A 27,389-nucleotide genomic window follows, 5' to 3' on the forward strand; every position below is an offset into this window, starting at 1 on the left:
GAATTCGAGGAAGGTAATCAAAAGATACAAACGTTCAAGATATTTGATATTTCAAGATATTTATAAAAGGGTAGATCCCAAGAGTTATGATGAAGACAATTTTTTCCTTTCTTTTTACTGTACCTATATGAGATGAAGATGTTAACTAAAGCTGTTGTGGTCATCATTTCCCAATATGTGTAAATCAAATCATCATGTTGTGTATCTTAAACTTGTACAGTGATGTACGTCAATTATTTCTTAAATAATTGGAAAAAAATTGGAAACGAAAAAAAAAGATAAAATTAATTAATTAATTAAAATTTATCTTTTTATGCTGAAAGCCAACATGTCAAAGAAAGATACGTTATTACATTTTCTGCCATCAGCGCAAAGTGGACATATTTAACTTGACTTTTTTTCATTTACAACTCTTTTGGAATTTTGTACGGATTTCATGTATATGGGCTCTATTCAAAATATAATGAAACACTTTAGCCTTTTTATGTAAGGGAATAAAAATTAAAAGCATTGTATTATGTGGATAGCATACTATTGCCAACTTTAAATATTTCCTTTCAGGAACTATTGTCCTTATATATTAAAAGAAATTTTGATATGGCAAGAAAGAAAATCTCAAACAAAATTATTTTTTTTTTTAAGGACACAGGGTAGCAATTTGAAAAAAATATCTTGTGGTATGTTTACTAGAAAAACTTTACATGCTTGCAAGTGTAAAAATTACTGCTCAATTTAAGGACAATTATATGTTTATACAGAAAAATACTAAGACCCAAGAATGGTAACTACCTCATAATGATCTGTATATAAGTCCTTTCCATTTTACAGCACAGTATTATTTTTCTGGAGGATGAATGATTTCAAGAGCCTCTATTATTTAGCCATTGAAAATAATTCAGATGTTCTATAGCTGATATTTAAAGATGTATATTTAACATCTGATGTGTGTTATTTTAAAGGATACTTGGCTCTTAAATATGTTACCACATTATGCCTATATATCTGGCCAAAAACTTAATAAAACATGATGGCAAACAGCCGAAAAATTAGAAACAGGTATCTGATTGACATTTTTACCCATTTGCTTGGATATACTAAAGAAGAGGCTTAGAATAACTAGATAGTCTATTTCTCAATTCTCCTAGGAAAAGTATGCTAATAAATAGTAGACTTTTGAATTCTGGTGACTGAGCTATTCAAAAGCTAGATTTGGTAACAGCTAATCCGAAAGTTTGCCAAGAATGCACAAAAAAAAGCATTCAGCCTCAACCTGCATGACAGCCCTTAATGACAGAGTAGAAGCGGGCGGGGTGGGGGTGGGGGGGAGGCAGGAGAAAAGTGAGCCAATCTTCATCTATCCAGGTTTTTAGGACTTCATGTCTAAATCAGGTTTCACTCCAAATGAGCAATTGAAAGGAAACTGGTTATTCGTTTTGTGAGAGCAAGAAATGTAACTAGGTAATGTTTCACAAATGCTTCATCTTTATTTAGACAAGTTGTGAACAATTCAAGGCTTTTCTTCACAAGGTTTAAAATCAAAGAATTTAGATTAAACTTTACGATATTTTATTATTTTACCCTATTCATGTGAGAATTGGTAAATTTTTCTTGTTGAAAAATTTAAAATGAATACAAGAAAATAGCTTCCTTAACTTGTTTAAAATATACGGGTGATAATTACTTGGTAATGACATGCACTTTATTTTACTGTAAATTGTATCATTAATTAAACTTGCATGATGATCATTTTGAGTTTATGTTTAGAGGAATGTTACAGATAACACTTTTAGAACACATTTATACAGCAAAACAATTATTTTCCATTTCTTTCTATGACTAATTTAATCCAAATAATCACATTAACCAAATTCCTTATCAATTTGTTTTCAATAGGGCATTGGCCTTGATATGAGAACTCGCTAACAAAACTGTTGATTTGAAATGTCAGCTTTCTTGATGGAAACTACCAAACTCTAATAATATTTCTCTTTCCCCACAGTGGAACACCCTGACAAAATGGCTAATGACCAAGGTATGGTGGTTTAATCTGTCATTTTTCCCTCCCTGAATCAATCTTATCCGTTAGAAATGTCAGTCATTATTTTCTATTCCTCTTTTCACCTGGGCCATACACCTGATGAAGCAGACACCAGTGTGATAATTAATCTTATTAATGAAGTTCTGCCTGGCTGAGGTTTCAGTTCTGATAGGGAGGATGTAAATTTTCTTGAGAGGAAATTGTTTTGTCTCCATTCTGAAGGACCAATTAAAATGTCAAGCTTCTTTGTATGAAATAAATTTTTAGTCTCTGTCTGCACTTCTGAATAATTCACATTAAGTATAATTAAGCTCAGCATAATTTTCAAGCTGCTCTTGCACCCTTTCATGAACTCTGGATTAAAGTTCTATAGCTCGACAGAGAAAACTCATAAATCATGTGTGCTTTTCCTCTACAATGAGCTTCTTTTAATACATAAAAACAAAGTTAGGTCAACTTTTCTTTAGGGCATTACTTTTGTTGATTTTGAAGCCAGAAAGCTTTCATTTCATGAATCAGGTACCAGTTTGACTTGCAGTATTTTATCCTCCTTCCATTCATTTGCTAAAAGCCGATTTGTGTAGAGAAACAGGGTTGGTTTTACACAAAGGAAAATGGAGGTAAATCAGAGTTATCCGTCAACTCTCAGGTAGATAGGAATTTATTACCATGATTTGTAGACTGATCTATTAGGATTCCATTCTTTTACCACTAAGGTTAATTAGTAGAATGCTAAAGGAGAAAAAGAATAGCTTATGAGTTTTATTTTTTTCAGGATGTTATATTCTTCAAAGAAGGGAGTGTTTGGAAATGCTGGTTATAGTCAGTGTCGTGAGTATTGGTTCAGAGTCCACAGCTTGTATAGTTGTCTCCTGCTTTGGGCACCTGTCAACAGAACCTCCTTGTCAGCATATCATGTCTCATAAGGCCTCCTGTTGTAGATTTCAGGAAAACATGCTTTTCAACAAGAATACTTTCCAACTATTGACAGATACTAAGCATCTGAATGTTGAGTTTCACTAACAGTAGCAGGTTGTCTACATGAGTAGTATTATCTTTAATGATCCTGTGTTCAAGTTTATTTCTGGGTCCATATACCATCCCTCTGCTTAAGAGAACATGGCTAGAGCGTCACACAGGGAGTAATAGAAATGATACAATACACAGAAATGTCCACCCAGGGTTCATGTTTCCATTAATCACCTAGCTGTTCCTGCTTGCTTATACTTAAAATATTTTCATAAGGCCAATATCTACTGAACAGTAATATTTGTAAAACTACTAATGATAAATAATTGGCAGTTAGTGTGTATTCACTTAGGTAAATTAAATATTAGTGCTAGACAAATTCAAGCAGGAATAGTTAATTAGCAGAATGTATTATTTCAGTTCAAAAATAATTAAAACAACATCACATAGTTTCCTTAACTGAAGTGAATTTGGAATTTCCACAGGCAGGTAACTCCCAATTTTTGAAATTATATTTAGAAAAAGTATGCATAGAGAGAAAGAAAACTCACAAACATTTTTTTTAAGTAACTGAACCAGATAAAAAGTTACATTATTAGCCGTTTGGGTGACAACATGCCCACGCTTCTCAATAAGTGAGTTTCCAGTTGTTTCTGGATTCCTTTTAACTGTTTTTTGCTATTACTTTTTAAGTTAACTGTTTTGCTTAATAATATTTTCAGCTACCAAGAAATATATTTTGTACAGTCTCTCCAGTCACACACTCTCCATGGATTTTACTCCGATTTTCATATTGACAGTGAAATCAGATCAATTACTGGCAACAAAAGGAATTCCCAAGAATTATTGCCAGTGCCTGAGTGTGTTAATATATTTGGGAAATTGTTCTTTTCCTTCATCTAACATTACTTAAAAGGATTCTGTCACATATTATACTAGTTGGTCCCATATTCAATCACCGCTGGTACAGAGTTGGTCAAATTGATAGGTTCTAAATTTTACATCAAACTCAAATTACTTGTAAAATTAAGAGGGAGTGACAACATGTAATTTAGTGATTATAGGTAAGATCTTTACATTTTTACAAGAACGCGTATAAAATTTGTTGGCAGTTAAAAACTCTTTGTAAACAAAATCATTCATCTGAGTTGATGACCAAGTGCACAAGAAATAACCCAGTTTAAAGATCTCTCTAAGAATGGTGAAAATAGTAGGAAAAAGCTGCTCTGAATGTTCCCACTCTCAGCACATAGCAAATCAGTGGAATATGCATTATTGTGCTCTCTGTTAGACCAATATACCCCCTTCCCACGCAGAATGGTCCCACTGTTACATTTATGGCAAGCACTGAATTTCTGTTGAGAGAAAATTTGCTCAGAGAGAAAATTTAGCACCCTGGGTTAGAGTTAACCTTGCAAAGATGAATCCTAAGTAGAAAAGCAGGAGATGGAGTTTGACTTACATGAGAGGAAATGAGAAAAGTTTTGATTGTTTTTAAAAAGTATCTCTGTGGTCTCTTGTCACAATTATTTTTCGTTGGAATCTAATATCTGCCCTGAAGAACATAAATGTGAAAAGAAAAAGTCAATTATATTTGAATCATATGTGATTTGGGGAAAATATTTTCTTCTGAGTAATAGTAGTACTAGTATGAAAATAATAGATGATTTATATAGGACTCCTTTTCCCCTTTACGTAAGTGTAAATTGATTATATCTAGCATTCGCTTATCTCTTGTTCCACATCTTAATTATTTTTCTAGTCTCTTGTAGGCACAAGTGGCCAATAAGTTTTAAAGTAGTCATGGGATTTTAGAGGTTAACCACAGATTTACTCTTTTGGAGGTTCAGGCAAGGTAGGGAAATTGTATGGGTTATGTGAAGTGAGTGGAAAAGATAGAGAAATCCTCTGCTTTAGACACTTTTCCTTTTTTATTTTCCATATTTTGGTAAAAACCCTGTCAATTTGTCTGTGTCTGGGTGGGCGTGTGTAATGGTAGAATTAATCCTTATGGAGCTCTCACCATCAGTTGCTGTTCTAAGAACTTAACTTGTGTTAACTCATTTAATCCTCATAACAATACTGTGAAAGAGTTGCTGTTATTGTCTCTGTTTTAGTGATACAGAAGCTGAAACTTAGAGAGTTTAAGTGATTTGCCTGTAGACACACAGCTAGGAAGTAGCAAGACCATGATTCAAACCCAGACAAGCATCTTGCAAAACCTGTTTTGAACCACCAAGTGTCTCCATCACTATATGCTACGTATATACATACACAGCCACACACACACACTTTTGACATATATCTATAAAGTTTCTGTATCTAAAGTGGGTGTATATTTTCCCAATATCAAGCTTTCTTACCCCAACTCTGTGAATATTCTAGAGAACAAAGCAAACCGCTCTCAATCTGGGGTCATGTTATAAGTGGGAAGCCACAGCACTGAATATATGATACTGACAGTTCTTTATCTCAGGAAACATGGGGATGGTGCTAACTCCACTGTCTTGGTCAGCTCGGGCTGCCAAGACAAAACACCATAGATTGGGTGCATTAAGTAACACACTTATTTTCTCATAGTTCTGGAGGCTGGAAGTCTCAGATCAAAGTCTGGCAGGGTTGGTTTCTGGTGAGGGCTCTCTTCCTGGCTTGCAGACAGCTGCCTTCTTGCTGTGTCCTCACATGGTGGAGAGAGTATGAGCTCACTCATGTCTTCTTATAAGGACACTAATCCTATCGGATCAGGGCCCCACCCTTATGACCTCATTTAACCTCAGTTACTTCTATAAAGGCCCATATCTCCAAATATAGTCACACTGGGTTTTAGGAATTCAACATATGAATTTGGGGGTGGGAGAGGACATAATTCAGTTTACAGCATCCACTTTCAAGACTCAAGCTGTTCTTTCACTCTTTTACAGATTATCTTTCTAGATTTTCAAAGGAGGAAGCAGAAGGTAATGTTTTACAAAAGGTCACTCAAATATAGTGGCAGGCAGAGTTGGAATTCAAGCATCTTTATCTCTGACTCTAGTCTTTCCTTTGTAGACTGTTTCTATACTTACAAAATAATTGGCTTTTTGTTCTTCAACAATCAGCTTAAACCTTTTAGAGTTTCTCACAGAAGCATTTATAAAAGCTTCTTGTTTTGGGGTTGCAGTGGAGGTTAGCAGTAACTATAAACTATGACCAATTCTCGAAAGTGATGATTAAATCAAAATTTTAATCTTAAAGGATTGTCTTTGCATCCTTAGATTCCATTTAACCCCAAAATGTTGTTCTCCACTTTGAGGTGTCTATAATGTAAAAACTGGTAATTCTTAGCATGAACACAAATGTTTTCAATTTCATGTGTGTTTCCATGCCTGCCCAATGGGGCAATAGAGTAGGTGCTGTGACCATGACATAGTACCATAAAGAGGGCAGGAATCTTCATGAAATGATCTGTATCACTGATGATATGAATCATGAAGAAAATGCTTGCTTCAAGCACTATCAAGTATCTTTAATTCTCCATGGCTGCCGAGGGGTGACCTAAAACAGGAGGCCTGAAAAAGAGGCATAAATTCACAGACCAGTTTTTAGATCCAGATGAAGGCGGCCTGCTGAGAACGGCCCTCCCACCATGGAGAGAGAATTTCTCTCCTCTGAATCGTGGTAATGGCTGGTAATGCTCTGGGCTTTCCCGTCAGCATCATTCAGTGTGTGCTGGAAGAGAACCAGAATGGAATCAGATGCCCAATATTCTAGCACCATGCTGTCACTTTGAGCACCTGTGTGGCTTTGGGCATGTGACTGAACTCTTCTCAGCATCCTCACCTGTAAAATGATGACTTTTGCCCAAATTACCTTTGATTTCTTTTGATCAAATTTTAGGATTGGTGTTAAAATTTAAAAAAACCTAAGCACGGCACAGCGTCTTCGTGTAGGGTAGCGCTTCACATTTCAGCACTCCCACTGTGCACCCATCACTCTTCTGTGCACTGTGCATGCTCTATCATATCTAGTTCTGACAACATCCTTACAGATGCAGAAAATAAAACGCCAAGAGGTTAAATCTTGCCCAAACGCTCACAGTATGTGTACGTCGTTAGGCTGAGATATATACCCAGGCTAACTAACTTGAGAATCTCTGCTCATACCAATGTATAATTTCTGGAAATGCACTGAGTTAATCGACTCCTACTTTGTTATCAAGATAATGAAACTTATACATCCTTCCCATAAATTCACCCAGTTTAAAGGTCTTTGTCTTCCCTCAATAGGGTATGCAGGCCAAGTGCTTAACACCACACCTGCCATTTTACACCTCAGCTGATTCAATCTCATGAATAAACAGAATGTTAATTGTTTCCAATTTCAGGGAAGTAAGGTTTTCAAGGCAGTCTAGTCAAGCTTGGAATTTAGTTCATGCAATCCAGATATTGCAGGGTTTGGATGACAGCAACCAGGCTGCTGTTTGAAAAATTGAAACCTTTAGCACCATTTGATGGGAGTCATTTAATTGAAAATGAAACCTCTTTTTAGCCTATTATGGTGTGTAATTTCAACTCACTTTATTATTCAGCTGCTTGCTACAGCCCCTTGAAAAAGCTATTCTCACATGTTTTTCTCAGCTCTAGAATTTTGCAATTCTGGAAATTAGGACTATGGTGAGAAAGTAGAGGCAAAAAAAAAACAAGTAATGTGCTTTTGATAAAATGTGAAGATGCTTATCCTGGCCCCAGCAAGCAGTTCAAGAAACTGCCTAGTCAACCTCTCAGGAGTTTTTATGTTTTAATAGGTTACTTTGAAAGAAAAAAAAAAAAGGACTCAGTGCTTGCAGAAGTTGACATGATTCATGGTATAATTTTAATCTTCTCAGACCTGAAAGATAGACATTTTCATGAATACAAAAAGATATCTTTTTCTCTCTCTTTTTTTTTTTTTTTTTTTTGGCCGCACGGCATGTGGGATCTTAGTTCCCCGACCAAAGATCATACCCATGCCCCAGCACTGGAATCGTGGAGTCTTAACCACTGGACCACCAGGGGAGTCCCAAATGGTTCCTTAGACAAGTTCTTATTGTAAGGCCCACCATGTTGCTGAATGTCCTTCTTTGCTGTAGACATCAGCCAAATATCAAGTTCCTAGCTTTATTTTCTGCCCGCTTCTATCAGTCCTGGATTCTGCCTCCTCAGTTTTCTTTCTGAAACATAGGTGGTTCACTGTTTCTCATGGAATGAAGTCAGTTCTTTGACCTCAAGGTCCTGGCTGTCTGACCCCAAATTCCCCCTTCTAGCCTCACGGCCAGTTTATCCCTCCACATATGTCACAGTCTATTAGCAAAGATCCACAAATCACTCTTGGAAAAGTGTATTTTTAGGACTCCATGCTCTAACTGGTACTGTTCTCTTAGTCTTAGCAGTACATTCTCCCTTTCTTTACTGAGAGAGGTCCTCATCTTTTAAGACTCAGTCTCAATTGTCTTTTGTCCAAGAAGCCTTACTTACCTTTCTGGTCTTTTATTCTTTTGTGTGTCCATAACACCCAATTTAGTCCTTGCTATGTTGTCTCTTTCTTATAGTTTACCATTTTGATTCCCAATCTCTTGGCCAGGTTGTAAATTCTTTGATGGCAAAGGGCCAGTCTCATTGACATTGTCATCCCTGCCTCCAAGCACCCCCCAATCTCTAATTGTGAATCTCTCATACTATAGTTGCCAGATAAGTATTTGTTGAATTGAATTATGGTACAAATCTTTGGGAAACAGAGAGTAATCTGGAAAGACAGACTTTACCATCTAATCCAGAGTAGAGTTTGGAGAACCCCAAAGTAATAGTGCTCATGGCTGTGGATACTGTACAGTCAGTCCTCCCTATCTGCCTGTTCCAAACCTGCAGATTCAAGCAATGTTGGATCCTGTACTGTGTCTGTGATCTATGAGATTTGAGCATCTGCAGATGCAGATTTTGGCATCCGAGGCAAGTCCTGGACCCAATCCCTGCAGGTACTGAGGGATGACTGTATATGTGATTGATCTTGGGGGAGATGAAAAAGATGCAAAAATATTTTTTCCAATAGGGAAAATGTATCTTTACTATTCATCTATTAAATTAAAGCTAAACAGAAAGACACCAAGTTCTCTGTGATTCAGGAAATGGTGGTCACATTTGCAGATGATTCTGACCTGCTGTGCCCTTTTCTTTACCACCACCCTTCCTGCCATTTCTTGTTAGCAGGAAATTTTTACACTTGCCTTTCACCAGCTGCTTGTAATTCTGAGTATGTAAAGGAGAGAATCCAAACTAATGGGTGCAGATGAGTTTTTGAAATTCCAAATGGGCAGTATGAAAAGAGTTGGACTCCTTTTTGACCACTCCTTTATAACTATTTACCTAGCACTGTGTTGGGTGTGGTGAAACATAAGAAAGAAGTCCAGTTCCATGGGTTCATTTTCAAGGACATGCAGTATAGTTAGGATATAAAGACTCCCAGCCCAATATGAAAAGTATGAAATGCTAAAGCAGGTGGTACCATCTGAGTATGTACGTTATAGGGTTTTAGATGGGAATCACTGTGAGTAGCAGCAGAAAAGACTTCTTAAAACACAAGACTGGACTTTAAATATGTGAGTGAGCACACATAACTACAGAGGGAAAGATTACTTGAAGTTTTATTTAGAGAAATCCTACAATGGGAAGATCAAGAAGCCAAGAAGCTGCTCAATTAGTGAGGATTGCAGGATGTCTTCAGGGCATAATTAGGACACCACTGTGCAGAGAAGTACACTACGGTTAAGATATAAATTGGTAACCGGGTTTTGCTTTTTCTCTCTGCTCCAACACTGTAGTTCGTAGGCTTTTTTACTTTTCAGTACATTGAGTACCTACTGTTACACTGGCTATGAAGACCAGCAGTGCTCCCCTGGATCCAGAGCCCTGCAAACCACATTCACTTTTGGCTCAATGCTGATCACGTCTTGCTTGCAAGGAGGAGGAGTCGTGAGAGTGTGGGTCAGGGAGAGGAAAGAAAAATCTGGAATAGGAATAGGGCTTCAATATCCATCATCTTCAAAGGGTTTTCCTAGCTTTATTTGTCGACTTCTGTTATGCCTCTTCTGAAGGGTCACCTTCATTTGTCCCAGTGCTCTGAATGGTGACAAACAGAACTATGTTGTTTCTTTCCCAAAGTCTGTTGTGTTCTGTGTGCCCTGTTGAGAGTGGGGCCACCACCTCAAGTCACACCCACACCACTAAACCCTCACACTACCATAAACTCTAGGAGGTGCTCTAATTTCTGTCCAACTCACTCCGTATTCATCTTTCATTTATTAATCTGCCCGCTAAGGATAAAATCATCAGAGTCAGACAGATTCAGCCACTTAAAATGAGTATATTAGTTAGTCTTTCTGAGCCACAGTTTACTCTTCTATAAAATGGAGCTAATAATGTCTACGCCATGGATTCATAATTAATATTATTCTCACCCTGTTTATTACAATGGTCTCTCCTAATTAATTTTTTCTTCACACTCAGCTAGAATAATATTCCTAAATGCATATTTCATTGGGTCACTTTTCTGCTTAAAATACCTTCAGTGGATCTCTGTCCCCAATAAGAAAAATTCCAGACACTTTGATAGAGCATATAAGCAGTTTTATTATTTCATCTCTGCCTATTTTTCTGAGCTTATCCAGTTCATTCTTTTCTACCTGATACCTTTCCACTCATCCTTTAATTCTCAACTCAGATATCACCTTCCATCATTTTTCTAGGAAGAAATAGTCAATCGTTCTGTTTTTCCATTGTGTCACCGACTTACAATTTTTTAACTTTTGGATATTCCAGTCTATTATTATTAGTCACTTAACATCTTCCCCTCACTAAATTATGAGCCTCTGCAATAGTCACTTTGTATCCCTAATTCTTAGAACAGTGAGTGGTCCACTCAACACATTTGTTGACTAGATGGATGGAGCATGGACAGATATATGAATGAAGAAATGTTGTGCTCCAACAGTGTTATTATTTACACATACTAGCAGTGCAGCCATCAGGATGCTCACATTCTAGTGTTTTCATACTATAGTTGCAACTTCCCAACATGCAGTGACTTGAAGAAGAAAAGAGCCTTCATGCTCTTCTGTTACTTCTCCATGTACTACTTGGCAACTTCACTGAAACACAAACATACCTCACACTGCTTTTGGGATAAGCTTGTGGACCATCCAGGTGGGGCAGGCTTTCGTGGATCACCAGTAGCCTTTGAGAACAGTTCTCCTTTGTAACGCACATAAGACTGCCTCATCCTCCATGTTGCATCTGGTAAATGAGCTGGCTCTTGGGAAGACCTAGTCATCCAGGAAAGTGTCCACGTTTAGAGAAACAGGATGCTTTCTAGATTTTCATAAAGACTGCGCTGCATCTAAAAGTGATTTCTTAGACCCATATGCTGGCCGTTATTCCAGATACACTACAAGAAAGAATGCATTCAAGGAGATTCTTGTGAGCGGAGACAGTTCAGAGACCATCCTGCTTCAAGATATCAGTAATATTATTAAGTCATCTTTGTTTTTTATTCTCTTAACAATTCAATTTTAACAGAAATTTCACTCTAAACTTATGTGAATAGTAATTGCAATAACTAATAAACTAATTTAGCTTTTCGTATGTGGAAGCTTATGACGTGTGTGATCAGAAGCAGTTGACAAGTTTTCATTTGCAACCTGATAAATAGACATAGGCTAATTGTAGTTAAAGTCCTATAGATAAGAATGTATGGACTCCCCTTACCTGAAATCTTTAATGAGGCCAACTTCTTTCCTGTGAGCAGAAGATCTTGTTGATCTGGACAGGTACTTTGGTCTCCTGGTGTTTGCCTTTTGAGTCCATTGTCCCTTGCAAGATGTTGAAAATGAGTGGTAGTAGAATTCATAAGAGTAACCAATGTGCTTCTGAAATATTTCATAATACATATACAAGTGTATATGTGTATTTCATATATATATATATATATATATATATATATATATATATATATATATGTTTTTTTCTTCTCTTTTCTTTGGCTGACCTCTGCCATCATGTTCAGAAATCCAGATACCAGTTGGTCTGGCCTAGTGCTGCCGTTATTCTGGCCTAGTGCTGCCTTTATTTTGGTGCTTGCAATAGAAGAAGAGGGGAACGTTTGTAAACTTTTTTTCTACTTTAGACCATCACTCAGGCAACTTTCTTTACCCATCATTTGCCACATTCTGCAAAAGATTACACATATGCCTCAGGAAATCAGGACCCAGAATCAAACTGTGATGTCAACCAAGAGCCAGGAATTAAGGGTTTCTTTGTGAAATTGTTCATGTCTAGGATAAATATAATTTCCATTTTGTCCAGGAATGTCCTAATTGATACCTGGGTCCAGGCAAAACTGATAATAGCACCTTCTATCACTCTTAAAGTGCCTTGGTTTTCATAATAGCTACACAGTCACTGTTCATAACATTCGTATGTGAAATTGTAATCTTATATTTTAGATTGCTTTCTGACGATTCTTAGAAAATGAATTTACTTCTCCTCATAGTCTACTCTATTTATATTTTATGGCAGAAAGGCAGAAATTGGAACTCCCAAAGAACTGCCTCTCATGGTCAAGGAGAAGATGGACAATGGGGTATTTGGTTCTCTTGCACTGTGTGTGACTCAGAGTAGGTCACCAAATGCATTCCCAAAAATTATTGCTCATAGACTTGACACAGTATTTGTTGAGCACCAGGCCTCAATGTATGGCAGGCATGTCAGCTGCCCTTACATATGAAGTAGTAACATTGTACTTTCTTTTAATCAATGAACTTTCATTCATGTTAACTTGAAAACAATGTGTTGAACCTGAGGAGAGGGTGAGAAGAGCTCATGAGTTTTTCCTATTAATATATGTTTGAAATATCGTAGACATAGGTTATGATTTTGCTTTCTGGTTTTTAGATGCCCTGATGCCTTTGTTCAAAGTCAGCAGTATTAACTGTATGGTAAATCGCTCCCTTAGCCACATTTTTCAGCCTCTGAAGAATCATCTGCTTTAAATATGTCTCAATATGACCTGTGTATTGGACAGTAAAACCGTATCCATGTGGCATGAGTGCATTATCTTTACCCACTGGTATACAAGACATAAAATCAATGCACTTTCCTTCATTATCACCAGAATTATTTTCAGAGAACCAGTTCTAAGATCAAGAAGATATCTGAGTGCTCTGCATCCTTGGGAGGATATATATTGAATGTTTGTTAGACAACCAATCTGTCCGTTTGATTTAGATGATGGTCCATATCTTGGGGTTGATTGTGTGGGAGCCATTCTGAAGGACCCTCTGTTAGCCCCATTCAGGGAGGATGGATTAAAAATAGATTAGAACTACCACATTCAGCTTTCTCCATGTTCTCTGCATATTAATTTTCCATTCACTCCTCCCTGAACTTATAAACATCCACTCAGAAAAACCACTCTAGAACTGAAATTCCAATTGAATTAATCTTTTCTAGGTGCTAAAAATTTTTTATCATGGGGAATATTCTTCATCTGCCTATGTGTGCTATAAGTAAGAGTTTAATGTAAACATTATACTGTTTAATTTTACACACACACACACACCACAATAAAAAAATACAGAAGCAATATTTTAAGTGATAGTGTAAGAACAAGAACATAGAGATTAATGTGTATAATAGTAGTAACTTCAAATGTGTTTACATTATTAACACATTACAAAGTATTCTAATTCAGTTTAGTACTTATCAAGTATTGAGAACAGAGTGTAAATGTCACTTTGGTAAGCAGCAAGAAATATAATAATCACACTTTCTAAAGGAATTCATATTACCTCTGCCCATTTTCCCCTCAATCCAGAGAGTAACTGTCAGGGAAATCATGGAGGCTTTAGCTTTTGCTTAAGGGAGGGAGTATATGTCTCTTGCCAAAATAGGATGATCTATCCCTTAAATAAAATATAAAAAATGACTCTTTCATTTATAATATTTTAGGAGTGCAAACCAAGGGGAGGAGCATGAATTCTTTGGTTTGGACCTTCCTTAGAGGTACCTAAATAAAATAAATTTAAAACTATTTAAACTATTTTGAATAACTCTAAAAAGATGCAGTCTTCCTCTTTTTAAAGTCAGACATGGGATCATTTTCTTTGTTTTATTTTTCTTCCTGAAACCACCATTCTTTGGTTTCAAAACGTTTTGAAAAGTAGAAAACATTTGCTTTAGTTATCAAAACTTTCTGGAAGGAGTGATTTTTTGATGAAATTATCTGAATGAAATCCATGGGTGGTTAAGTGATACATAATTACTCTTTATCATCTTAATTCTTTTCCTCACCCTCATTTCTATTATTAAGGAAATATGGGTACATAGTAACAAAAGAGTTCTTTATATTCTGTAGAATATATTAGTATATTCATATAGTACATTTTGATTCCTGAGTTCATGTAAAATCATATTACTAATGCCATAATAAAAAAAAAGAAACTACCCATTCCCAGTTTTTGGAACTACATTGAACTCTATTTGAATAATTAAAAATAAAATGCGTATACATTGAAATGTATTATATTACTTCCACAAATGTCATATTTAGATATCCATGTATTCATTTACTTATTTGGAATTTTTAATTTTGAAAAATGTTTTTTTTTTTTTTAACATCTTTATTGGGGTATAATTGCTTTACAATGGTGTGTTAGTTTCTGCTTTATAACAAAGTGAATCAGTTATACATATACGTATTAGAGATTTAATATAATAAGCAAAAAAGGAAATTCAGGGATTTTAAGATAAATTTAATTGTGCAACATGTAATGTAAGACTAAAAATAATGCATTATCTTTTATTTGCATGTAGTTCTTTTACTACTAGATAAATGAAAAACATTTTCAATTCAATCTAATAGTGATTTCCTAGTAATAGTAAATCAATGCAGTGATAGTGATTTTATAGTAAGAATTAACTTATTCTTAAATCTTTAAAGTCAGAATAAGTTAAAAACTATCTGCAGTTAGCTGATATTAGCCATAAATAGGCCTGTATAGGATTTGGATACAGTGAGCCAACTCTATCTGTCATGGCAGGTTCCATATCTGATAAATGTTTTTATACTACCCTTTCCCTGAGGATCCAGGACTGTACCTTGCATATAGTAGGCACTTAATACATTTTGAATGAATTATTATCAGTTTTATGCTCCATTAAAAATTTAAGACCTCTGGGATCCAATAGTAGTTTATATCTTTGCATTAACTGACTTTTCGTCTTCCAGAGCCTAATTAGTTCTCTATTTCCCTTAATCAGTGCTTATGAAATTTACCAAGTTAACTAAACACTTCTAATACTCCCAACAGGAATCATTTATTGCTTTAGTGGCCTAAGTGATGGGGCTGTTAGCATCTCTTTGGCTGACTGCTTTGCAATCTAGTTGCTTTCAGATGTGAGAAAAGTAATCTTAATATTCATACAGAACTTCTGTCTCTCTTCATTTCTTCCAATGTTGATCTGGCAGTGTCCCGTGGCCCAAGCTTATCCTCCACTTATTGAAACCCCAGATGTGTCAGAGTCACACAAGCAAGGTATTTGGGAAAAGGGTTAGGCTCATCAGTCAACCCCCCAAAATGTTCACAACTGCTGCTTATTTCAGTTGCCCCTCCACAATCACCCCCCCACACACACACATTGGGGCCTCCATCCTAATTCCCACTTCTTTATATACCCAGAGTCACTGGCCAGCAGATTTTAAATGTACCAGTTTACCCTGAAAACAGAATATGATGTGATTGAATTAATTTATCATTGCTTGTTGGAAGCTTAACCCTCTTAGTTCAGCTCTGACTTAATATTGAAAGAATGTTTTTTAAATTGTGAATGCGTGGTCTGGTAACAAGATTTAAGTTGTTTCTTCACAGCTCTTTTGCAAATAAAATGATGAGCTCTTGGAAAAGCTTTATTAAGAAGAGTGTTTGGTATGCAAAGGAATGTCACAAGAGCAGGACTTGGAAGTCTTAAAAAAGAAAAAGAAAATCTATACATGTGAGAAAAACAACCAGTGTTATCGTAGCTGGCTGCCCCAGCTGGCTTCCTCGACATCACCCAGTGATTATAACTGCCTTCACAAATAACACTCTGAAGTGTATAAAGAATTAGCTGTAGTCTCATACGTGTTTGAGTATAGATTCAACTCCCAAATGTTTTTTCGAATAGGTATTCTAGAACTCAAAATCTTAACCAAATAATCACAGTTCTACAAATGTACCAATAGAAAAGGGGATTACCTGTAGTGAAAAACTATTAATTAAAATATGGATGATAGTATAATTATTTCTGGTTAATTTCTGGCTCATTTCTCCTAAAGACTACTTTTACAACTGTTGAACACCTAATAGAAGGCAGTGGTTCCAAATGTGTGCTACTAGAGAAACCTTCCTTCTTGGCGTGTTTATAAGAAATATTCAGACCATGTGGGCTGTGTCACGCTCCCTACTCTTTATTCCATACCCAATAGCTCATTCCCAGGTACCTATTTGGCACATAACACAAAGGCTACTCAAAGCCCAGTTATAAGGCAAAAAGTACTGTCCCCTGGTACAGTAATAATGATACTTCGCCACAAAGTCATGTCCAATGGCAACAGTGTAGACTGGACCTCTTATAACATGAAGGAGGTGGGCTCTGTCACGCTAGGAGCCAACACCACCACTCCTTCTGTTCTGAGATGTTCAAGACAGCAACACTAACACTGGTGCTGTACCTTTTGGTGACACGTTAACAAGAGTATTGGAGAAAAAAAGGGGGGTGGGTCAGCTTTTCTGTGAGGAATTGAATTTAGCTTGTTTAAAAGAGTATTTTTGTGACAGATTTTTCTCACGCATAGAAAATAACATTTTCTTGCAAAGTATAATGGTATCATTCTTTTCAGGCTTTCTTTGAAGTGGACAAAATAGTCTTACTCAGTTGTTTGTGTATTTTTAAATATTTGTTAGTTTTTGTCTATTTTGTTTCATTTGTGCTTTCACGTTTCAGGTCCACTAACTTTCTCGTATATTTTCCGGATAAACAGGTCGCCATGGAGATGGAGGTTATTGGCCAGTTGATACTAATTTGATTGATAGAAGCACTCTCAACGGTAAGTATATAAATTAGGTTCTATTGGATTCGTTATATTAATTAAAATTGTTAATTCTAGAGTGTCTGAGGCAAATTTTCTATTGACTGCAAGTGCCAAGACCCCCAGACTTAGGGTTTTAGTGGGAATAATAGGAACGTGAAGTTATTAACAAACCTGGAGCATATTCCACCAGGAGACAATGCCGATGAGGGTTGACACGTACGCAAAACAGTCAGAAAAGTCCAAGCATAGAGAATTTTACAAATGATGCTTGGCTGTTAACTATCTAGGTTTGAAAGTACTATATATATTTGAAATATTTCTACAATTTTATTGTAGAGAGGTGACTGAAACCCACTCACTTTCATAAACTGAAGTTAGTGGGACTTTTTCAAGAGTCAGAGTGCCAGGAGATTAAAAGGCAATCGGAGTATGGACAATTGAGAAAGAATAATTATTTCCTCACAGTTTCCATCCACTACCGAGCAGTGGTTATATATGTACAGGTGAAGCAAATGTAAGCCAAAGACACAGAACAGTATAGTCTCTTAAATTGTGTGTCCTAAAGAACACTAATCTTGGATAGAACTGCCAAATGGAACAACTGAAAATACAGGAGGCCCAGTAAAATTTGAATCCTTTCTAATTGCCTATGAATCTGAGATAAAGAAAAATATTGCAAGGGGTTACTATCTCAACGTACACAGGCACTTCAGTGTACATATCCGTAGGCAACTAGAAATAATGCAAATTTAACTGAACCTCCTTTATTTTTACTTATTAAATCTGGCAATCCTAATTTTGGATCAAGTTTAGAAGTTTGCTATGGACTATTTTAACTTGCCCTTCAAAAGAAAATGAATTCTCTGATTGAAAAGAAACCTCAGCCCAAATTTGATGTTAACAGATAAGGATTTTTCTTTTCACAGGAGTCAAACTTCAGATGAAGAGCATGACAGTAATTGAGAGAAATGCATGTCACTTTATTTTTTTACTATTTAAGATTCCTAGTGAGAAATATAATTGTAATTAAATTTGATCTGATTACATTATCTCACAGGAGGAAGTCATGAAGATAAAATAGATGAATGGCATCCAGTGACTGTGAGCCAGTTTAGATAGATTGTTGGCATTACCCCTTCTCAATTTTCTGCTACACTTAATGATGGTTTAGGCATTTCCTGTTAAATGAATGGGGTGAACAAAGTACCTGAAACATTTCTAGAATCCCTACTGGAATAACTAATTATTACAGGCTACATGATTAATTCAGCTGACTTGATAACCTCAGAGGCACGGATGGTAGCGGGCATACTTAATCTATTTCCTATTCTATTTCGCTATCCAGTAAATGATAGTAAATATGTAATTTGCCTTTAGCTTGGGCTTTTACAAGCCAATCAGCAAAGGCATCTGAAAACTCTACCTTCCTAATTAAAATTCTACTAACGTCTTATACCTTAAGAAGGGGGTGTATTTTCAAATTATATATATAAGTGAAAAATTGACTGATAAAACTCTAACCCCACCACACCTTTGCTAAGTAGGCTGCATAAATAAGAGCAAAAAATCTTGAAATTTCTTGAGTTTTTGAACCTCATATACAATGAAAATTTCATACATCTCCTCATGTAGTGACAGAATTAGAGAGGTTTCCTATCTCTCCTTATACTTCTTGATTCACCCTTCAAAGAATTGTAATAGAATAATGGTTTATTGTCAGGATACTCAAGCCACTTGCAAATAAATTTAGACCTCGCTAATCATTTACTTTCTCTTACAACGTGTCACTGTTTTAAAAAAGCACTCTTGGAATTCAGATAAAGAAAAACAAAGCTATAGTTCATGTTTACTCTTGAAGTTGGAAGCCCTTAATTAAATTGGGGAAACTGAAGAGCCTTCCTAAATTATTTTCCGATGGCAGGTAGAATCAAAGCTAATATGTGGTGATATGGTAGTATTTTACTTGTATGATGCATTCAATCTTGTGGTCCACATTCTTAAAGCAGGAAAATCTTCAACTTCTGAAAATGTGATTTTGTAGTTTATATTTGTATGAAGGATAACACCAGCGAAAATTACTTCACTTCAATCCTTTTTTCATTGGGGAAGATAAATCACCAACTTCGTTTTGTTGGTAGCTTTTCCTAAAATTTTCAAAATTAGTAATTTTGGTAAAGAGATCTACAAACCCTGCAAAAGCGTTGTTATATTGACTTCAACCTTTGAACACTTAAGTTTGATAGGTGTTGATACTTTGGTGAAGCATTATTTAAAAATTAATGTTATTAATTATTTTTTGTATATTTAGAATTGTATTAGGTATTCTGTAAAACATGACTTAAACTCTGTGTTTAGGAGAAAAAGCTGTGATTTTCCCTCTAGTTTTGATTTCCCTTAAGTAAAGATAATTAGAGTGTCCCAGGGCTCTCAAGCTCTAGTCTACGAGAGGCTCTGCCCACCTACTATCTAAACATTATCTATCTGAAATGATGTTAAGGCCCTCAGACTAATCCCAAACCCCAGGTTCTAGAACTGACTTTGCCATGGATTAGAAATGTGTGAATCAAGTCACTTAAACTCTCTGGATCTCAGTTTTTCATCTGAACATAGAAAGTGTTAACCTAGATCAGGGTTTCTTAACTACAAAACTATTGCCATTTGGAACTGGATAATTTTTGGGGGACTGGATAATTTTTTTGTCGTTGGGTTCATCCTGTGCACTGTAGGATGTTTAGCAACATCCCTGGCCTTCATCCACTAGATGCCAGTAGTATTTCCCCTCTACCATGTTGTAACAACCAAAACTGTCTCTAGACATTGCCAAATTTCCCCTTGGGGGGCAAAATCTCCCCAGTTAACAACCACTAAGCTTGGTTAGCATTCCCAAAAGGTTGGTCCAGGGTACATGGGTCCCATGAGAATCTCTGAGAAAAAAGTGTCCCATTGTCAAGTAATCATTGGGAAATTCGTTTGGTACTCACTTCCTTTTGCCACGTCCTCGCCTTCCACCTGAATACTAGAGGATTTGTCTTGAGAGAGCATCTCTGCTCACTCTATACCCTTGAGTTTGGTGATCTCACCTACTCCCAGGCTTCAAATTCCATCTGTATGCCAGCTCCCACATTTATATATCTAACACAGACCTTCTAGCTGCCTCTTTACAATTCATCATAAGATCTCAACCCTGACATATTCAAGACTGAACTTTTGTTCTTGCCCCATTGAGCCTACCTGCCCTTTCGCCCTCTCCCTCATCCTAGACATAAGGATATTGCTGAGGCCTGAATCTGACTCCTCCTTTCTTTCCTGCCCCAAGTGCAATCTGCTTTATTCATTTACTTTCAAACTATATTGTGTACGTGTCCTCCTTGCTTGACTGAAGTTGCCACCATCTCAGTTTAAGCTATCATCAACTCTCACCTGGAGAATTCCATATCCTCTTAGCTGGTCTCTATTTTTCCACCACCAACCCCTCTCCACGCAGAGGGAAGAGATGTCTCCTTGGAGCAAATCAAGCCTGTCACGTTGCTGAAAACTCTTAAACCATCTGTGATTTTACCGAGGATAACTGAATGTGATCTACAGAGCTCATGGGAACAAGGTCCTGTTTCTCTTTTCAGCCTCATTTTGTGCCATTTCCTTTTTGCTCCCAGTGTTCCAGACACACGCACAGTCTGCTCTCAGTTCCCTTGTAAAGGAACAAGAACTAACTCCTAGCAACACTTCATAATTTAGCTTAAATGTCGCTTCTATAATGAGGCCTTTCATGACCTCCCTCCTCTGTCCATGACCTCGTATCACATCCTCATGTTATACCTTTCTACATGAACTCTACTTTTCTTTAAAACACCAACTATAGTGGTAATGTTATATTTATTTGCTTCATGATTTGTTTGATATAAATCTTGTCCAGTGAATTGTAAGCTCCATGAGATCAACAATTATGCCCCCCTCTTTTTTTGGTAGGGAGCAATCAATATGCTAATTTGGAAATTATTCTCAGACTACACAATATACAAGAAGACCATGACATACACATTATTAGGAAATGATGTATATGTGGCCCCATAAATACACTCTAATGGTTTCATAGCCTGACTGTTTTTCCTTCTCCACCCTTCCAGAAAAATAGCTCAGAAATGGAGCTTTCACAACTCCCTTCTATTGGCTATGCCTTGATCTCAGGTGAGAAGTAACCTGACATTCTGTTCATGTCACAGTGACCCAGATGGGGTCCATGTTTCAGGAATGGAAGACAGAACATTTAATATATAGGAATTGTTTTTCTTCTCTGGTCCAACTAGTTGGGCAAACCTCTGACTATCTCACAACTGTGTATGTGTCTTATCTCATATTGTCTCTTTTTGCCGACTTGAATCCTCTCATGGCTTTTCCCCCTGCCTCCAGCTTTATTGGAAAATAATTGACTATAACATTGTGTAAGTTTAAGGTGTACAATGAGCTGATTTGATCCACTTAAATAATCCAGAATGGTGACAACCGTAGTTAACACCTCCATCATATCATATAATTACCACTTACCCATAGTTTGATCACAACATCATATCCACAGCACCCAATTGGATCTTATTTATGGAATAATTGAATACATTCTCTGCCATTTCTGTGCTACCTCTCCTGGCATTGCATAGTTCACATTAGCATGTTCAAAATTCTGATATTTGAGGGAAAAAATATGTTTTCCACCTTAATTGACCAAGGAACCTTTTTCCCCCATAATGGTGATTAATATTTCATTTTAGGGAGCACTGGGCTAGATTATCTGTGAGATCTCTGCCAGCTGATTGACTATATAGTACCTTATTTCAGGGTGAAATGCTTTGAAATATTCAATACCATGTGAATGTCTGTTCAAATTCAAAGGCCTGTGAAATTATGAAGACTTATGTTGAGCTGAAAGTGTTCTAATAACAAAACCGTTATCCAAGAACACTGCAATCATGGGAGGGAAGTTAATTTCCCAACTAGAAGCTTTCATTGGATCTGTTTGTCTCCCCAGAACTGAACTTGTCAATCTTATGTTCACATTGTTTACCTGCCTATTGTTATTGTGTAGCTATTAGGGCTCAGCCATTGTGGCAATGAGACCAGATTCTCAACATGGGAGCCAGGACTCCTGGATTCGATACATGGCTTTGTGTTCTATGTGATACTTAAGCACTCAGAGTACCAGTCTATCCATGAGCCTACTGCAGAATTTTTGAGGGCAAATATGATAAGACACATAAAATATTTTTGAAAGCCTACCAAGTATCATAAAAATTAAAGACCTTATTAGTAGTTACACTAAACCAATTTTCTAATCATTACTAAGACTTTAGACCCAACAGATTATGAAATCTATGTTTGCTTTTATTAAATTTAGTATAAAAAGGATGAAATCATTTGCAGTGATCAGATATCATGAAAATTAAGTTGGATGGAATGCTCATGTGATATTAGAAAAATGTGACTCCCTTCTCCCTGATTTTAATGAAACATATCTAGGTCTTGATGACTCTGACATTGGATACCCACACTCTTAGGCTAACACCAGGAACAGATGAATTAGGATACTGTATTTTTTTTTAATTTGGAAAAATCACATAGAATGAAATGTATTGGGCCGCATCATATCTGTTGAGCACCAACTCTGTGCCAGGGTGTGTGGTCAGTGTGATGCATCCGTTAACTCATGAAATAATCACAGTGCCCCGGAGGAGCTTTGTAAGCCTTTGAATTACACCGTTCAGCTTCTGAAAGAGGGCAAAAGTCACCTTGCCCCTTTTGGAATCAGGCTATCTCCCAGAACTCTTACCTACACAATCTAGATTTGTGAGTTCTAAATTTTTTCCTAATTTAGAGCACTCTTTTAATATATTTAGATATCTGGTTGATCATCATTATTTGCAGGTTCTCTTATTCATGAATTTACCTACTCTCTAAAATTTTATTTGTAACCCCCAAAACCAATAATTATGGTGCTTTTATGATAATCCTGGGACATGTGCAGAGCAGCCAGAAATTTGAGCAGCCCAGTGCTCACAAACTCAGCTGAGCTGGAACAAGGTGGCATTCTGCCTTGATGGTTCAGCTCTCATACCATGGATGTGTCCTTTCAGCACTACATTTAGTACCAATTTTTCACATTTTTGTGGGGTTTTGTTGGTGGTTTCACTGTTTAAAGCTGTCCCTAAATGTGGTGATGAAGTGCTTTCTAGTGTTCCTAAACACTAAAGGCTGATGTGTCTGATGGAGAAAATATGTGTGTTAATTAAGCTTCACTCAGGCATGAATTTATAGCGCTGTTGGCTATGAGTTCAGTGTTAATGAATCAACATTACATATTAAGTAAAGCACCTTTAAACAGAAACCCACATGAAACAAGGCTGTGCTTTGATTGGTTGATAAAAAGGTAGGCTCCCAGGAACATGACACTGTGTTTCCTCTAGAAGCAATACTTTGTTTTCCCTAATTTAGTATTTGTGATGTCTTTATAGAACACAACTACTGCAAATAACAAGGATCGACTCCATCTAAAGACACCATTGCACTTGACTTTATTTACTGCCTGTTCAATGTCAGATATTCTGATTAGTCAGCCTTTGAATGGAGATTGGGAAATTAATGAAAGATCTTGAAAACCAAGTTTTAAACTGATGGAGCTTTTATGAAGAAGTCATAAAGGCCTGGAATCAAAGATTTATAATGGGAGCCCTCATGAACCCAACTCTATGAGGCAAATGGCATCAATATCTCACTTAATCTAAAGCTCATGGGCTTCCCTGGTGGCGCAGTGGTTGAGAGTCCGCCTGCCGATGCAGGGGACACAGGTTCGTGACCCGGTCCGGGAAGATCCCACATGCCGCGGAGCAGCTGGGCCCGTGAGCCATGGCCGCTGAGCCTGCGCGTCCGGAGCCTGTGCTCCGCAACGGGTGAGGCCACAGCAGTGAGAGGCCTGCTTGCCGGAAAAAAAAAAAAAAAAAAAAAAATTAAAGTTCTGCAGAATCCAGAGTCATTATTTTCTAATTTGGAGCATGACATCTTCCTAGGTGGAAAGAAGAGCAAAAGTTTGAAAAATTCCAATTTACATGGTTTTAAAAAATATTCATACAGTGTTACTGCCGGGTATGACTCAAACTAAGTTTGTCAGAAATGGTGAACTGTTAAATTTAAGTTAAGCTAATAAAATCCATGAGATCCCCAACGGCTTCCGTTGTACACTTTCACATAAAAGGTTAATTTATTCCAATCGATTAATTTATTAAGAACAGAAAGGGCATATTGAGATACTACTGTAACATGACTTTTTAAATTGTAAGTAAAACTATGACACAGAAAGTTCTAACCTTTCATTACTTGCCTCATTCCTTTGTAATAAATGAAAAAATTACTTCAAGGAAACCTTATTTCTTTCATTTATAATCAGAATCTTTTAACAGAAAGTGCTGTGTAAAAACTTGATGGTTACCCGCCCCTGAGATTCAAGTTATATCGGTAGCACTTAATTTTTTTCCCCAACAATATTGAATCAGCAATAATTTGTTTAAATTTAGATGACTATCTTTTCAAAAAAAAAAAACCCAATGATTCTTAGATAACTTGTCAAAAGATAGTGTTTCAATTTTGAGGCAAGTGCTGGGTTATTATATTCACTTATGCAAACAAGTTAATTTATCTTTCACATTGAATATTATTTCTAAAAAGTTTGTATCCATAGTTTGGAAGTCCACACCAAAAATATCCCAAATGATATGGTAGATTATTAATTTAGGCAACATTTTATTTAATGTTTCAGTAGGATAATGATATTATAAGCAATTACACTGTGTCAGATAGTTGCTGAGATAGTTGCTTTGTCTGTATTTTTTCTAATTCTGACAGTAACTACATATGATAAATATTATGATTTCCATTTTATAGGTAAAGGCACTGAGGTACAAAAGGCCTAAAGATTTTGCTCAAGGGGTATAGAAAGCTAATATGGGTTGTTGAAGAAACTCATTCAAATTTAGATCTAGGTAAACATCCAAATTCATTGCTTTCTGCTACTTTTTAAATTATTTATAAATAAAGCTGTATGCTAATATATACTTTTTAGAATTTGGTAGCTTGTAATAGTAAATATGACATAAATCAGAATATTTCTAATTGATTAATCACTGAGGGTTTAAAGAAAGCTATTTAAAGGGTCATTAGTCATTCTTGCTTACATAAGCAGATGATCATTCTATTTTCGCCTAAATATTGTCTACCATGTGGTACAGTTGCAGCACAGGAAAAATTTATCTTAGGACTTTATGACACTCTTTCCAACCCTGTGGCTGCTTTTAAATGGGATTCATGCACCCTTGACAGGTTGAAAATTAAATGTGCTTTATGGATAGCTTCTTAAAAGGAACGGAAAGTATGAGTGATTGGTGTCAAATAGTTTGTCTTTCACAGCATCAAATAAATAGTATTTTCTCAGCCTTCTCTGACTCTTGTCATACTGGAATTCTTATCGTTCAAAGCGGCATGCTTCCTGCCTTCCCCACTTTCTACTCAATACCATAGCTTAATTATATTTTTCCATTGAGATATAATTCCCATACCATGAATTTACCCTTTCAAAGTGCACAATTCAGTGGTTTTTAGCATATTCACAAGGTTGTGCCACCATCGCCACTATCTAGCTTTAGAATATTTTCATCACCCCAAAGGGAAACCCTCTGCCCATTAGCAGTCTTTCCCCATTCACTTCTCCCCACATCCACTGGCAAACACTAATCTACTTTCTGTCTCAGTAGATTTGCCTATTCTGGATATGTCATAGAAGTAGAATTGTACAATACGTGGCCTTTTGTGTCTGGCTCCTTTCACTGAGTATATCATTTTCAAGGTACATGAATTTTGTAGCATGTATCAATACTTCATTCCTTTTTACGACTGGGTGGTATTCTATTGTATGTATATATCACACTTGTTTATCCATTCATCAGTTGATGGCTTTGGGGGTTTCCCACTTTTGGTGATTCTGAATAACGTTGCTGTGAATATTCCTATGTAAGTTTCCATGGGAACATTGGTTTCATTTATCTTGGGTAGATAATTCGATCTTTCCTCTCCTGTTTCATTGCTTTTTGCCCCAGCTTCAGGAATGCCCAGAACAATAGGAACTCTTTGAATTCTTAACCGAGCTTGATAAGCCATGGCTGTCACATCTCCCTAAACATGATCTTCATTTGCCTGTCTTTTCCCAGAGCCACCCATTGGCCAGATGCACCCCCCACATGGCAGCGTCACTCCTCAGAAGAACAGCAACCTGCTTGTGATTATTGTGGTCACCGTTGGCGTCATCACAGTGCTGGTGGTGGTGATCGTGGCCGTGATTTGCACCCGGCGTTCTTCAGCCCAGCAGAGAAAGTAGGTACAGCTAGTTCTCAAGAGATGGGAAGTCACTGCTTGACCTGACGACCATCTTTTTGAGTTAGATTTTTGACGGCTCTCTTCCTGTGTGCTTCCAGAATTCACTACGTGTTCCTTATCTCCTCTCCAGAGCTGGGCAAAATCTTGCCTTTGTCCATTCCAGGCCCATAACTTAAGAGGGTGAGGTCTAGGCTTGCAGAATTAATAGTAGAATCCACCTGAACACTCACTCTGCATTTCTGTTTGATTTTACTTCTTGAGACCAGATTCTTCCTTTCAAATGAGAGCAGGTATTCCTTAAGTAACACTTAGAGAGTGGACTTCACCATGTCCCTACTTATGGCCCTCTCTCTGCAATTATGTATAAAACATTGGAGATGTGTATTCCTCTAAAAGTATTTACGTATCATGGGCTTCCCTGGTGGCGCAGTGGTTGAGAGTCCTCCTGCCGATGCAGGGGACGTGGGGTCGTGCCCCGGTCCGGGGAGGATCCCACATGCCACGGAGCGGCTGGGCCCGTGAGCCATGGCCGCTGAGCCTGCGCATCCGGAGCCTGTGCTCCGCAAAGGGAGAGGCCACAGCAGTGAGAGGCCCGCGTACCGCAAAAAAAAAAAAGAAAAATATTTACGTATCCCTTTTGGCAAGAAGGCCTGAAGGCATTTAATCAATGCTTGCGGCATGAATGACAGTATAGACTACCAAACTCAACGTAATTATAATACTATGGAATGTTTAGTTTAGAGGGAGTAGTTAGGATAGACGAGAGATTCCAGAAATTCAAAATGGTTCATATTTCCTGGCTACGGTGGATTTTCAGAAATTAAAAATTTTGAGGGTT

The 27,389-nt window shown here is 36.9% G+C and overlaps 1 protein-coding gene across 1 annotated transcript in view; it reads left to right on the forward strand.

The window, feature by feature from the left end:
- Positions 1-27,389, forward strand: part of DCC (DCC netrin 1 receptor) — a 1,168,069-nt gene that overhangs the window by 1,044,753 nt on the left and 95,927 nt on the right. Inside the window, exons 21-24 of the mRNA XM_060310806.1 lie at positions 2,000-2,032; positions 5,929-5,964; positions 17,093-17,158; positions 26,386-26,548. Of these exons, the coding sequence (XP_060166789.1) occupies positions 2,000-2,032; positions 5,929-5,964; positions 17,093-17,158; positions 26,386-26,548 (298 nt within the window). The remainder of the gene's footprint in view (positions 1-1,999; positions 2,033-5,928; positions 5,965-17,092; positions 17,159-26,385; positions 26,549-27,389) is intronic.

This window comes from Globicephala melas, chromosome 13 (assembly GCF_963455315.2).
Source record: "Globicephala melas chromosome 13, mGloMel1.2, whole genome shotgun sequence".
NCBI classification, from domain to species: domain Eukaryota; kingdom Metazoa; phylum Chordata; class Mammalia; order Artiodactyla; family Delphinidae; genus Globicephala; species Globicephala melas.